General features: G+C 41.4%; 1 protein-coding gene across 1 annotated transcript in view; it reads right to left on the reverse strand.

The window, feature by feature from the left end:
- Positions 1 to 431: 431 nt before the first annotated feature.
- Positions 432 to 14,248, reverse strand: part of GPR107 (G protein-coupled receptor 107) — a 28,896-nt gene continuing 15,079 nt past the window's right edge. The window contains exons 15-18 of the mRNA XM_065737404.1: positions 8,765 to 8,814; positions 7,910 to 7,993; positions 6,982 to 7,106; positions 432 to 1,482 (exon numbers count right to left, since the gene is read on the reverse strand). Of these exons, the coding sequence (XP_065593476.1) occupies positions 1,386 to 1,482; positions 6,982 to 7,106; positions 7,910 to 7,993; positions 8,765 to 8,814 (356 nt within the window). The 3' untranslated portion in view covers positions 432 to 1,385. The remainder of the gene's footprint in view (positions 1,483 to 6,981; positions 7,107 to 7,909; positions 7,994 to 8,764; positions 8,815 to 14,248) is intronic.

Genomic DNA, 14,248 nt, shown 5'->3' on the forward strand with positions numbered 1-14,248 from the left:
TTGATTTTTCTTAGAGCTCATCTTTGTTACATCAGTGAACCACTTCTATCCTCCTACAAATTAACAACCAATTGCTATGCCTCACTACTACAGCTACACACACCAGTGTGCCTTCCTAGCAATACCAGAGAGCACTAGAGATGAAACACACATTGCATTTATAACATGTCTCACTGCAGATTTGCAGTTGATAGTTAAGACTTGCATATTCCAGCCATAAATCACTTCTTTTCAGAAAAGAAAAGTAAAAACCACTTATGACTGGGAGTTGCAGTTGCCTGATTTTGACAGCATTACCATTCCGACCATTCGGCTCATATCCAACAGCAATGCCACTGTCCTACATGGTCAGGGAGGTATATATAGCCAACCAGAGAGGCAATGCAACTCAGGACAACAGAGGAGCAGACACTGATGCTTCAGTACATTTGTCGGTTTGATTTCCACTGGAGATTCTGGTACTCTTACACTGTACCAGGGAGTATCTTCTAAAAAAAAAAAATCTGCAAAGTATTTTAGAATGTAGAACAATGTACTCTGGGTCATGGCTTGAAATGCCATGTTTAAGATAGCACGGCAGACCCCTGAAAAGTAGGCAACAGTCCTATACCTTGTGTATTCCTTGTCAGGTGGGCGTGAATCGAGAGCAATCCTATTAGCAGTGGAGAACCTACATTAACACTTACTGTGCTACAAGCTAGTGCTTTTAATGGAAAACAGTTGCTGCTTCCTACGTAGCAATACATCTGAAGACCTGACATATTCAAGTAAAAGCCTGCACAAATTAGACAAGACACTTACCAACGTTCCAACTGATGTGAGGACTGGAGGAAGTCACCTGATCCAACAGCCCACTTAGTCTCAAATAACCGCAGTTGTTCCAACTCAATTGCTTTGCAATATTTTGTCCAAGCCAAAAGGAGAGTTCATAAGAAAACTACTTACATCTCATCTTCTTTTTCCCACCTTCTGCATCACTTTGCACTTCCCAGTATACATGTTACTTGCACGTGTATAAATATATGCGCGTTATATAAAATATATGCTTTACATCACACTAAAGGTCTCTCTTCACATTAGACTTGCACATCCTGAAGAATGCAACTGCAAACAATTCAGAATACCTAACTGATCCAGAAAGAGGAAAAAATAATAAGCTGCCAAAACCCCCAGGAAAGCTTCACACTCCTTGCAGGTACCAAGAGATGCCTTTTTTTTTTTTATGATCAGAGGAATAGTTAGATTTCTGCACTGCTTTGCTCCCCCTTGACACACCCCACTCTGTAGTTTCAGTGTTAGGAAGTGCTAAATGCTTCCTTTCCACTGAAAGTAATATTAATAAATTAAAAAAAGTTTCTGCAAAAGTGCTGCCTTAGTCCAGTTCATCACGCTGTGCCTTCCCACTCGCCCCGTGGCTCTGCTGCACCATTCACCACTTTCTTGACCTTCTTCATGCCCTCCATTACTCCAGAAGTTGTCACCCTGGAAAAGAAGGAAGAAATGTCAGAAGAGAACTTGAGCTGTAACATCCATTTCACCAATGCCCATGCTTTTCCTGTACATATCAAATAACACTTCTCCTAAAAGTCTTTTTACCCAGATCTATCAGTCTGGTTGTTCTCTATTTCCTACTGCTACCATTTTGCAGGCCAGGTACCATCTCGGACACACCACTAATGGGTGTTGGGAACAAGGTTGCTGTCCTCAGGAGTCTCATGACTCCCCATCTGTCATTAAAATAGAACAGACAAATGTAGGCTGGCTCACAGCTTCCCATTCAGACTAGGTGTCTAAATGTAGCATCAGAAATAAACGTTTAACACATTTGTATCAGGAGAATGAGTACAGCACCATAGTTAAAAGCTTCTTAGGGTGGAGCAGATGAAATCATGGTGGACCTGTAATAGACAAGATCTAAACAGCACACAGCTTGGAAGTTTCTCTATATGAAACCACAGCATCGTTCAATTATTTCTCTAATGCTACGGAAAGCCCCATCGAGACAGTATTAGAGATTCCACAATGGAATAAGCATTCCAATATTAGCTCATATTTGAGAGATGTATGGGGCTGTTACCTTGACACCAGCTGTTTATATGCTAAAGCTTGAGCAGCTTGCCTAGAAACTTCCTCTACAGCTGAACAATCTCAACAACGTGCATTAGACTTGCACGTGCATTTGACTTTTTTTTTATAAACAGGAACAACATATTATACACGTTCACACATCATGGATGCTGCCCCAAGTGATCACTACAAGCTTAATGAACACCAGCTCCCATTCATAGCAAAACCACTCAATGAACAGCAACAAAACATGAGAGGTCATTCCAGTTACACTGAGCCAAGCCTGGATTTGTCATGGCAATCTGACTACTGAGCTACAAAGCCACGTAATAGTGTTCAAACACCATGCAAACTCATCTGTTTTCCCAGACAGAACAGCACCACTACTCTCAGAACACTCCCTGGCTATCCAACAAGCACTTCAACTCTGTACCTTCCTCCCTTAGCACACAAAACAGGCTGTTCACACACACCAGACATTTGCTCTGTTCTTTTGCACAGTATGATTCTCATTCCACACGTTGTTTTTTTTCCCTGCAAAGGTTGTTGTGGATGCTGGAAGTAACAGTGCCAATAGCACAGAGCATTCACAAGGGATGCCTGGAAGCATACATCACACTATCCTGTTTGACGCTGCTGCTGTCGGTATTTACGTGCTTTCACCTGCTGTTTGCCATGTAAGAGTATCTGATCAAAACAGCTAACAGCATCTTCACAGCATTACCCTGGAGGAGAAATCATCTTCAAAAACACTCTTCCCATATCACCCTTAGTCCCACATTAGATATCAGCTTTTGTTTTTGTACTCTAAGAATAATTTACCCAAGCAAAAACTAGTACATCCTGTGACTCTTCACAGTGACACGACTGGGACCATCAGTGGTTAACACGCTCCAGAGTGGGTCTAGATAAGCTTGAGTTTAAAGGAATAGGAAAGGCCAGAAAAGCACTGACTGAATACCAATCTTATTCCCTATGAAAATGAAAAAAAAATTAAAAAGAAGGGAAAAAACAAACAGGCTGCTTAAAGAAGATGGAATTGGTAAACATTTGCCTGGAAGAGATCACATCATGCTTTTCAGAGCAGGGAACAGATATGTCTCATAAGTTCTCCCCAATTACAATAGCTTTCCCATAGTCACATAGGAAAAGTCTTGGGAAACATGAGTTAGACAAAACTATCAACACAGAGGCATAACTAATTGGAAAAACATGCATTGAGATGTACTTAATGGTTTCCTGTCAAAAATGAAAGAGCACTGAGTGTGGTTCCAGAGAGGTCTGTCCTGGGTTCACTTCTACTCAATATTTTCAGTAATTGCCTGGGTAATGGAATAGAGAACTTGCTTATTAAATCTACAGCAGACTCTAAGAGCTAAATATTTGAGAACAGGACTAGAACACTGAAAGGTTCTGGCAAATTGAAGCAAGTAATGGTCTGAAAATTATGGGACAATGCAGAAAAACAACTATGAAGTTTACTCTTCAGAAATAACTGACTTCATAAACACAGAATAAGGAACTAAGTATTGATTCTTCAGAGATGAGCTTAAGATCACAGGGGACTGTGAACCAAGAAATGAGCCACTACCAAAACAATTCAACAGCAATCATACTGGGATACATAAATAGATGACACCAAAGCAGTGCTAACACTTGACTCACCAGTAAGATTCCACCAGGCACAAGGTCTAGATTTTAGCTCTGTACTTCAACACAATTACAAAGTTATTATACATCAAGAAGATGACAAAACATCAGAGGCTGCAGTCAAAAGGGAGTGATTCATTTCCTATGTTCATGGAGGGATGGGACAAGCAAATACAAACTGAAAGAGATTTGGGGAGCTGGGTGGATCCCCCAGCAGCTAAAGGCTGCTCATCTGGTAAGTGCTGTTCTTGCCTTATGACAAGCAAGCAGTGCAGATCTTCAGGCCTGATTCTGTCTGTCTGCTCACGTACAATGAACTTCCCACTGTATTTCCATTCTCTTCCCTCTCAAAATTAGTTCAGACAGTGTTCCATGAAACAGAGTGAACAGCACCACAGTTAAGATCGCTGCAATTCTCATTCTAATGCCCTGAGCAGACTCAGAACTTCAGCTCCAACCTGCAATACTGCAAGGAAACATTCCCCAGCTGAACACTTTGCTGAATTGCATTTCTGCATTTCAGTCATCGCTAAAATGCAACAAACCCTTCCTACTAAACCTCTCCAGAGGGAACTTTCATGGCTGTCAGAGGGAAAGAAAATCACTTCCAACAAAGAACATCATGAATCAGTCTGCCACGAAGCACAAACAGAAGGCAGAGCAAAGCAACCATCAGGACTTCAAGTCTCAGCCCAGAACAAGCTGTCTCATGACACAGGGAGAAACTCCAGATCCCAGGGCACAAGCAAAGGTAGGTCAGCATTACCACAACAGTTCGCTATGCTGCAGTTGCTTTGGGCTGTTAAGAAAATACAAAGTCAGTCTCCACACACTCAGCAAAATGGATTTACTCAATTAAGCACAAAACCATCAACTGTAATCCCTGCAAGCCCTCCTTCCATGGAAAAATCTTAACCCCACTCACATATATGAACACAATCTCAACTCAGATCTGTAGAAGAGCTCTTCGGCACCTCACATCTAAAGCAGTGATTATTAAGGTAACGAAACAGCAAAATACAAGAGTAAGAAAAAAAACAGAACTACCTCCTCTCCCCTTCCTCACCCCACTTCTTCTACTGTACAGTTAATTTTTTGTGTCTATGTCCCAGAAATGGCATTAGGACTGGAAGCCTGACAACTGTTTCTGCCAAGTATGGCTGCACCTTTTCAGGCAAGAGTACTTTAGTCTAACAAACTGTCAGCAGCAAGCCCACATACTGACAGAACGGGCTCAAGAGGCTGCCCAACATAGAATACACAGAAAGGCACTTTGTTGATGATGAATGGCTATTGACCCTACTTGAAAAAGAACAGACTGGTCCTTAGTTCAGGTTTAGTCATCCTCTCTTCTGCACACAGGCAGCTTCTATTGAGCCTGGTATAATTGAAAAGAAAGTCCTGTAACATTTATGGATGCTTTCTCCCAGGATAGAGCATGTTAGATGGAAAAAAAAACTAAAATCACACCAACTTTGCAATCCTATTGCAAGTCACCTTCACTGCTCTTTATGAAACGTTTGAAAATTACTACAGAGGGAAGATTTGTGCCCTGTGTTGCATCTGCCACAGGCACTTAGCCCTCACTTTTATTTTTTAAACTCTGCAGATTGCAACACTGTCCTTTGCAATATTTACATTAGTGCCAGACAGAGCTTTGTATAGTTTGCACTGCACAAAAACTGGCATTAAACTAAAGAGCAGCACTTAAAAGCATCTTTTTGCTGGAAGAAGAGCAAGGCTGGAAATCAGGCATGATGACCTTTCAGCTCTCACCTCTACTGGCTATATTGAGTCTCAAGTAACTAAATGCTTCTGCAGCAAGTGTTTTAAAAAAAAAGATTAAAAAGCAAAGTTAGAAAAAACCCACCACCATAAAGCCTGGAAATAAGACATGACAGAACACCATGAAGACAAGTCAGTATGTATCACATGAAAGACAAAACACTTATACAGTGGTTACTCAGGATGCAGTCAGGCACTTAGTCACTTGCTCAAATAAAGCCTTGATGTTTTCTCCCCATAGAAACAACACTTAATATTTATAAAAGCAAAATTAGGACCAGCAAAATCAAATCAACAAGAAGTTTAATACACTTGCATTGCTTCACCTATCACAGGAGGAGTGCAAACCACACTTTTCAAATACACATAAGCTTGACCTCCCTGATGCAGCCAGGGGAGAGAGCTCAAGACACTCAGAGATCATCCTCTGCCATGTGTCCACATGGAATAAAACTCACGGTGAATCAGATGGGAACAGAACAATTCCAGCAAGGCTAAAGGAAACAACCCACAAGGCACAACAGTGCAAACTCCAAACGTAAAAGTACAAAACACCTTACTAGGAAGGCTCACAAGAGAATTCCATCAGGCTCATTTCTGTATAATAACAAATCTTGCACATCTTACAGTTCAGATCAAGCCTTCCTAACGTGGATGTTTGCTTACCAGCACCTAAACTGAAACCATTTGAACACCCATAAGTGTTAAGCAATTTTACCATCACTGCCTACTATTTGGACTCAGCTTTTAACCAAGACAGACTTTTATGGGCCCAACACAAAAATAACTAAGCATTTGGCAATAAGATCTGTTACTAAACACATTTCAGAAAACTGAAGTCCTTGTATGACATAAACCTATCCTTGTAGCAATTCCTGAGTAAGCTCCACTTCTTGCTGACCTAACTATGAAGGCAGCTAACACATTGACTTTTTTACCCCTGCAATAAAAATAAGAGTATTGAGATATTCTACTCAAAATCAGGTAAAGGGTACTTGAAAAACTGAAATGAAACTCTCAGGAGCAGACTTCTGAGTCTGAACATGAACTGCAATTATACATAAAATGCATTACTATGAGATTAGGCTAGTTCTGCTCCTATTAAGGCAACAGTGAGGCAATTGTAACTATACTCAACACATCCAAAACGCTGCATCTCTTAGGGAAGTTTCTATTAGATAAAAAAACTGAATAGCATTTCTGAATAAGTCCTCAGAAAAATCACTGGGATTATGTTGAGTCCCACTTCGTAGCCTGTCCTCACTAACCTCATCCTACTGCATTTGTGGTACCTCACTGTTTGTAGCATGGAATGGAGCACTGAGGAGCATTGCTAAAAATCTCCATCTCCTCAGCACACTGTTACTTAAAGTAAGTTTTTGCAGATCTTTAGATTGAACCTCAAAGCAGAAGTGGCCTTACATCATGCTCATCTACATAGAGTAGTAAGAGGAGGGGGTAGTAAAAGGAGGTTCTTACACAGCTTCCATCTCCAAATCATCCTCATCATCTTGGGAAAGCTGCAGGTAAGGGTTATCCGATGCTGGACGGAACTTGTACCCAGTGAGGACAAAGAACACCAGCGTGGCCATTTCATTCAGCAGCTGCAAGTAAAAGGCAAGATTGAAATTCAGTCCTGTAATCCTTCATGGTCATAAAACATTTCTCCTCGTTCACAAGGTTCAAGATTGAACGGCCAAGAAGCCTGTGCCATAGCAGAAATAAAAAAGCAATTTCAACCCTGTTATCATTAATCCAAGGCTAAAGGCTGTCAAGCTCTTTGTTCTTTCAACTGTCCCTGTCACTTTAAATACAGTTACAATTCTAGACACCGCTTCTGTGATAGCCAGCAAGATTTAAAAGACAAGTAAAAAATATATATACCCTGAAGTTGTTTGGCATTTTCAACAGTTAATATATTCCAAAGACTACCTGCACAGTTACTTGGATTATATGTTAAGAAACCAAGTACTTAAAAGTCACTAGGCAAATAAAGCCTGTAAATGGAAAAGCAAAAGTCTATTCCACCAGCTCCCCAGGGCCTCAATTACACAGGGCAAACCTGAGTAATTTTTTTTCCTCTTTTCTATGTTCTTGATTAATTTCCTTTAGACATTTTTAAATTGAAAGACTAAAATCAATAATGCAATTACTTTCAGACATCTCATGTATAATCCAGCAGCCTTGCTGGTCAAACAAAACTAAAAAAAACCCCACACTCCTGCCACCAGGAGTGATCAGTGATAGTAATGAGGAGAAGCCGGAATGCATCACTGTGCTTAGATGTGTCCTACTACAACATGTAAAACAAATTAAGGATTTGGTTTGGTGCAGTCATTTTTACAGATTAATAAGAAAAAAAAAATCAAGTGAAGGGATGGATGTATTTTCTATTATTGACAAATACCTGGTACAGCCATTTCCACTGGAATGGAACAGCAATCTTTATGAGAATTGCAATGATTTGCGTGAAGTAAATGTAACACACAATCTGTGGGAAGGAAACACACAATCTGTGAGTGAGAACAATAGCATCATCCTGACTGAACCTATCTTTTCAGAAATAGCTTAAGCAGTTCCCAGACACCTCATTATGTCAGATTAGCCCCATTACGCTCCTTCAATAAACAAGGAAGACATAGGCTGAGGGCTCTACAGCTTGTTGAACATCCAAATGACTCAAGCTGTTACTAACATATTTAAGTTACATCAGGAAAATGCTTTAAGCATTTGGATTTTGTAGAATTCAAGAATCAGTATTGTAATTTATTACTCCTAACGCTTCTTAAGAGTCTGAAATGAGACTACTGGAAAGCATTAAGGAGGATATACTCTCTTGGAAGGTACGTTCAATGCTCCCACTGACTTCATAAGAAGCTGCATGCGTGCATCTCAAGGCACTATTTGCTCCCAAGTTTAGTTTTTACCAAGTTTATTGTACTTTAGTCAAGCCCATCCATTCAATTGGCAGCTCAAGCTGTCTCCAGAGGAAATTAGTAAGCATTACAGGTAGCTGGAACCAATTTCAAAGATAGAAGGATGCAACTACTTGGAAAAGAAGGGAAGTTGCTTTGAGGTCTGAAACCCCGTTGGTCAAGATGCCAAAGCACAGCGTTGGCAACATTTCCACCTCATTCATGAGTTATAGCAGCCTCAAACAAGCAATCCAGTAAAAAGATGGAATGGCTTCCAAGAGCTCTGCATGCATAGGTACACAGCTGCTGGATTTGTTTGGGTTTTGTTTGCTTTGTTTTAAACTCACCATAACATAGTAATGCCTGAAAAGCTTCAGCTTTGCTAGATTAATGGCAGCTGTCAAAAGAACACAAAAAACACATCAAAAGGTTGATTAAAATGAGAGTGTTTTTCATGATGCTTGTTTACAAGGTAAGAAAGCGATCAAAATTAGGACTTGAGTAGTTCCAGATTTAAAGCTTGATCCCCACAGCTTGCTGGTTACTCAAAGGAAGGCTATTCTGGCTTGACTAAGCATTGGATAATCCCTAGGCTGGGGTAGTCAACCTCTTAAAAAAGACAATTCAATGAGATCACTAAATTTCATATGTACACACACTATAGAGCCTTCCTCTAATGCTCATCTGTCTGCAGCCAACTACACTCTGCTGCTTTAGTCCTGCTGCAAGGGCAGTGCCACCTGACACTACCTCAAAGTCGCTCAGATCAGCTGAAGGCACAGCTCATGTCAGGAAACACTCCGCGGAGGATGAATTTTCTAGGAGGCAATCGTGGGTCTGAGAAGCACTGCATCTTGTTAAAACACTTCTGCTGCTGTTCAACAGCTAAGCTGTAGTCTCTGTCACTCATGGCTCAGTTGTAATTTGTAAGTGAAATGGGAAGTCACACTAATCACTTCTCATTGCAAATGCACACGTTTCAATCACAAACCATGTAAGCGAAGGCCCCAGGCTAGCTGCATTTATTGGGCAGATTACATCAGCTCTTGAGGAACATGGCACATTCACGTGGATGAGCAGAGGTCAACAACAGATGGAACAGCTGTCAGCTCCAGTTTGAGAGTCAGGTTTTATAGGTGCAGCAGGATAACAGATACAGACTTCTGGGTGCTTTTGTGACAACAGGAGAGGCAAAGAGTCCAAGATACGCTGACAGCATACAGAGATGCAATTTAAAGCCAATGAAGACACGTTGCCAACTGGAAAATACTGCCACATGCTTCTTTGTGGACTGCATATGAAACACTGAACACAGAATAGTATCTGTTCTGCAATACTGTACTCTGGACTGCAGAAAGCAGCGCTCAAGCTCCAGACATATCTGTAGAGTAACTACAATAGATGCACAGACCTGCAACTGACCCAGATCACCATCTCCTCACAAAAGCACATTTAAATAGCAAAAAAAAGTACAGATTTTCACAGGTAAAGTTGTCTACTAGATAGCTTAATGTTAAAAGCTTTCCATTATACATTTGGGGACAGATTAAAACATGAAAATTCACAGGACAAACTCATTAAATCATGAAATAATGCAGTCCTATTTAAAGAACTACATTAAGTGTGACCACGAAGATCTTGTGATTCACCACATAGCGGTTTGTACAGAAAGATCTATTTTGAACTCAGCATATCCATCTTCAAGAACTGCTACCAACTGGTGCAATGACAGGCCACAAGAATTCCCAGGCTTTGTAGTTACAGGAACACCAACTCAACAGCTGTGATTCAAACTGCCAGCCCATCAGTGCTTTACAGTCAACAACTGAGTGAGCTGGGGAGTCATTTCTGTTCAGGCAGTGCATAGAAGGAAAGGAGAGTGAAGCCAAAGGCCTGGCTGCCAGCTGAAGCACTGCAGGCAACTCTCAACAGAGAGAACACAGCTCAAGATCTCACTTATGTATCATGATAATCAATATTAAAGAATCAGCACTACATCTAGATACCTGGAGCAGCTAAGCATGGGAGGGGGGGGGGGGGGGGAAAAAAGGGAACAGTCAACCACAAAAAACACCAAGTAAAAATACTGAAAAGTCACCTGTGGAAGCCAGCTTGCTTGGTTACCACAGCAAGGTGCTCTCCAGAAGCTGCCTCAGCTTTGGAAATACTCCTCTCCACTGTCAGATGCTAGAGCCAGTATTAATGCACAGCTATGCCAGTTTATCTGTACTGCTAGAAGTCACAGCACACGCTGTTCTGAAGGAAGTCTAAAATCATCACTGCTTGGCATCAGCAGCCTGCAAATAGCTTTTTTCACAGGCTGAAGGTGCTCCAAGCAGTAACATTTGAGTCTTGCCATGCTGGACACCTTGAGATTTAGGCTCACCTAGCCTGGCAGTACAGACATCAACAGCAACACACAGAAGAGAGGTTAGGCCAGCAGCTGTCACTTACAACTTTAATCACTTGCAGTTCCAACCTGTGAAGCTGTGATAAAGCAGCAGCAATCACAGCATGCAGGAAGGTTGGGTAAATTTATGTTTTGAGTATGATAACCATTCTTCAAGGAACAGTACTCAACTGCAGAGTAGAAAAAGAATAAAAGAGACTCTCTACCAAAGGTTTTACAAATAAATTCATACTTATGTTCCACCGCTTTCACAGACTAATTAAGATAAAAGCAATCTTCCAAGAAAGGTTTATAACACCTATACCCTGCTTCTCTCAGTTTCTCCTCTTCATAACCATTTATTTTAACAGCTTATGCCTGCAATAGCCCAATCTGCATTTAGAAAAATAACAAGCTACAGAATTCTGGAAAAAAAAAAATCAGTCACTGTTTCAGATTACTCTCTATGCTAATTTCAAATGCTGAAGCAGCCCATAAGATGGGGAAAAGAAGAAAGTCAGACCACTACAGCCCTGCACACTAGACAATAGCTTTTTGAAGAGTAATAAGCAACTTTTCAGAATCAGTATGTATTAACAGTAAGAGGACTGCAGATCAGAGAATAGGAAGCTCAAATACAGACAATACATAATGCAAGGACAAAATATAAAACATCTAGAGCAAACAAAAAGTACAGATAAGAATATTCCCACAGCGCACTGCATGCTATAGTAACGCATGTATTTGAGATGCTATCTGTGTTGCTCCCAAATACTAAATGGAAGTTTTCTATCCTCTCCTGCTCCCCATGAATGAAGTCATGCATGCAGATTTAGACCTCAAAAAGCTACTCCAGGAGTAACTTTGAGAAGTATGGCTTTATAATCTCTATGACACTCTGCTTAAAAGCATTCCTACAGCAGAAAAAAAAAAGGTCAAGCACACAGATACAGTAACTGTCAGTGTCACGCATGAGAAGGTGGCACAGACTAGTTAATCTTGAGTATTCTGAAACACATTAGCCATTTGGCACAGAAGTTCCCCATCACACTCACAAGAAATTCCACACTACAGGATAAGCAATGTGTCTGCAACACGTAATTGCTACTTCGGCCCTGGACAGCCACCCAGGGTGCCTGGAAGTGGGACACTGCAACACCACAGGCCTATTTCATTTCTCAATATTTTCCAGCTCTTCTGTGCTATCCACTGAGGTCTCGAGACTGAAATCACTACACTTTATCTCAAGGTTTTGATATGCCTGTGTACTGCCTGGGGCGTGTTTACCCAGGCACTATGCCTTCCTTCTCTCTAGAGAGCTGCAGAGGTGTTTTTAAGCTCAGGTCTCTGAAGTCATTGCTACCAACATCTGCTGAGTTCAGCTAAGCTAAGGTGTGCTCTGTAGCACGCAGGACAGGGCACTTTGCTCACAGTGTTTTCATGGTACAGAAGCAGGATAATGCTGAATATGGCAAAAGGTTTTTTCTGACATGGGAACAAGCACAGAAGCATTCATCATTTGCCCACTGCACAGCACACAGGGAATGTTGCCTGGGAGCTATACACTGCAACGTATTTCCCCTAGTACTGCTGCCAACTATGACATGCTGCAGTGCTTCAGGAAAATAGCTAACTGTTCGTGATCAGACTGCACCAAGCTTCACATCTCTCAAGACACAGAGGTACTGGTAGAACAAAGCTGCAGTGGTGTTTCCAGCCCTCCACTCCACTCTCAAACAACAGATGTCAGGTAAGAGTGGGTTATGAGACTCAAGAGGCCCAGTGACCTCTTGAGAACTTGGAGTTTTGAACAAAAATAAGGAACCTACCTTCAACAATGCCCTTTCTCCTCCTCCTCTAATAATACCTCTGAACAAGGTAGTGACAGCTGAGCAGACTTCTGGCTCAAACAATCCTAGCTCAGCCTGCAAGGCTTGTTTCCTTATACCTGCAAACAGGACACCCATACTGCAGATCCAGAAGTGGACAGACAGCAGGCTCCCTCTGAAAAAACGCAATGACAGACCAGAAGGGCTGCAGGTAGGCACTTGCTTAAGGTGCTGATTTTAAGTGAGGAAGGAAAAACTCCTAAAAAAAGGGGTTGTATTTTTTAATACCCACCACTGTGGCAGATAAGAAGCTTATGTATGTCAAGTATTTTGCTTCGGAGTTAAAGACCACCTTCAAAGGAAAAAAACAAAACAAAAAGCACACCAAGGCAGCTCAGACCCAGCTGTATGACTGTGCTATGCCCACTCCTCACCAGCAATCCATAACATCTGTGCTTGCAGGTCTTCCTGGATAAGTCATAGCTTTAGATATTTCTCTAGCTTTCCCACTTCCAAAAATATTAAAAAAAATAAGTTTAAGTGAACATTAGCTACTGACTCCAAATCACCAGCAGTTTAACAAGCTTTTATATAACTGCAGATTGTTAAAATAAAACCCTACTGCAGGCACAGCTCTAACAGATTGAAGACTGGTAGTCAGGGCAGCTTTCTACTTTATTTCTATTCTAGTCAGACCGCAGTCACGACTGCACTTGACCCAAGGGAGCACTATCTAATAAGAGGTTGTGAAGTAGCTAGAAGAGGACAACAAGACAGACAAACAGTCAGGAACATTAGCAGGAGCCTGAGCCATAAAGTCCTGGAGTAGTTAGTTCTAAAGGACACAGGAAGTGAAAATAATTTTCCTTAGGACCTCCTCACCAGCAAAAAGGTCACCTGAAGACCCAGCAATAGGAAAAACAGCTATTGAATTTATAGTATATAATTCCCCAAGACACCCACTGAGTTAATGAAGTCTGTGCAAGAGAAAAAGGGAAAACAGCCTCTGAGGTAAAGCCAGACAATAAATCCTAGCTAGCAATAGCCAGCTCAACCAGAATTCTGCAAAAGATTCAGACTGCTCTTAGCACAGGACTGACACAGCAGCAGCTAGACTGCATATAAAAGGATTCAGTAGCTTTCAGCTCTTAAGGAGAAAACTGCCTTCATTTGGTAAATTCAGAGTTAGTGACGGTGATACTTTTCTTGAGAAGGCAAGAGACTGAGCAGCACCCTCTGCAGAATACTGCCTCCAAGGGAAGCCTGCAGAGTCAAGAGCATGTGGTTCCAGGCAGGATGGCTCATTTATAAGCCTGTGTATGATTCTGCCTTACTTACAGTGCAAGCAAATCATCTTTAGTTTCCTCACCAGGCACACTAGCAGCATGACACCATCAGGTAATGCTCCCCATGGGCTTCTGTCAACCACCTCTAAATATCTAACATCTGATGAGAGCTCCATCCCTGTGGGGGTGCTGGGCACAATCTGGCACAAGTCTGTGCCATGTTTTCCCTGATATCTTTTCTTAACTGTTTCCTTATTATTAGGCTCACCACTGCCTTATGCTGTGCCATCTCAACACACACTTATCAAATTTGCAGAATCCCTACAA

Source organism: Cyrtonyx montezumae, unplaced genomic scaffold, assembly GCF_038088225.1.
Source record: "Cyrtonyx montezumae isolate F1298 unplaced genomic scaffold, pur_monq_1.0 scaffold_20, whole genome shotgun sequence".
In the NCBI taxonomy this organism is placed as follows: domain Eukaryota; kingdom Metazoa; phylum Chordata; class Aves; order Galliformes; family Odontophoridae; genus Cyrtonyx; species Cyrtonyx montezumae.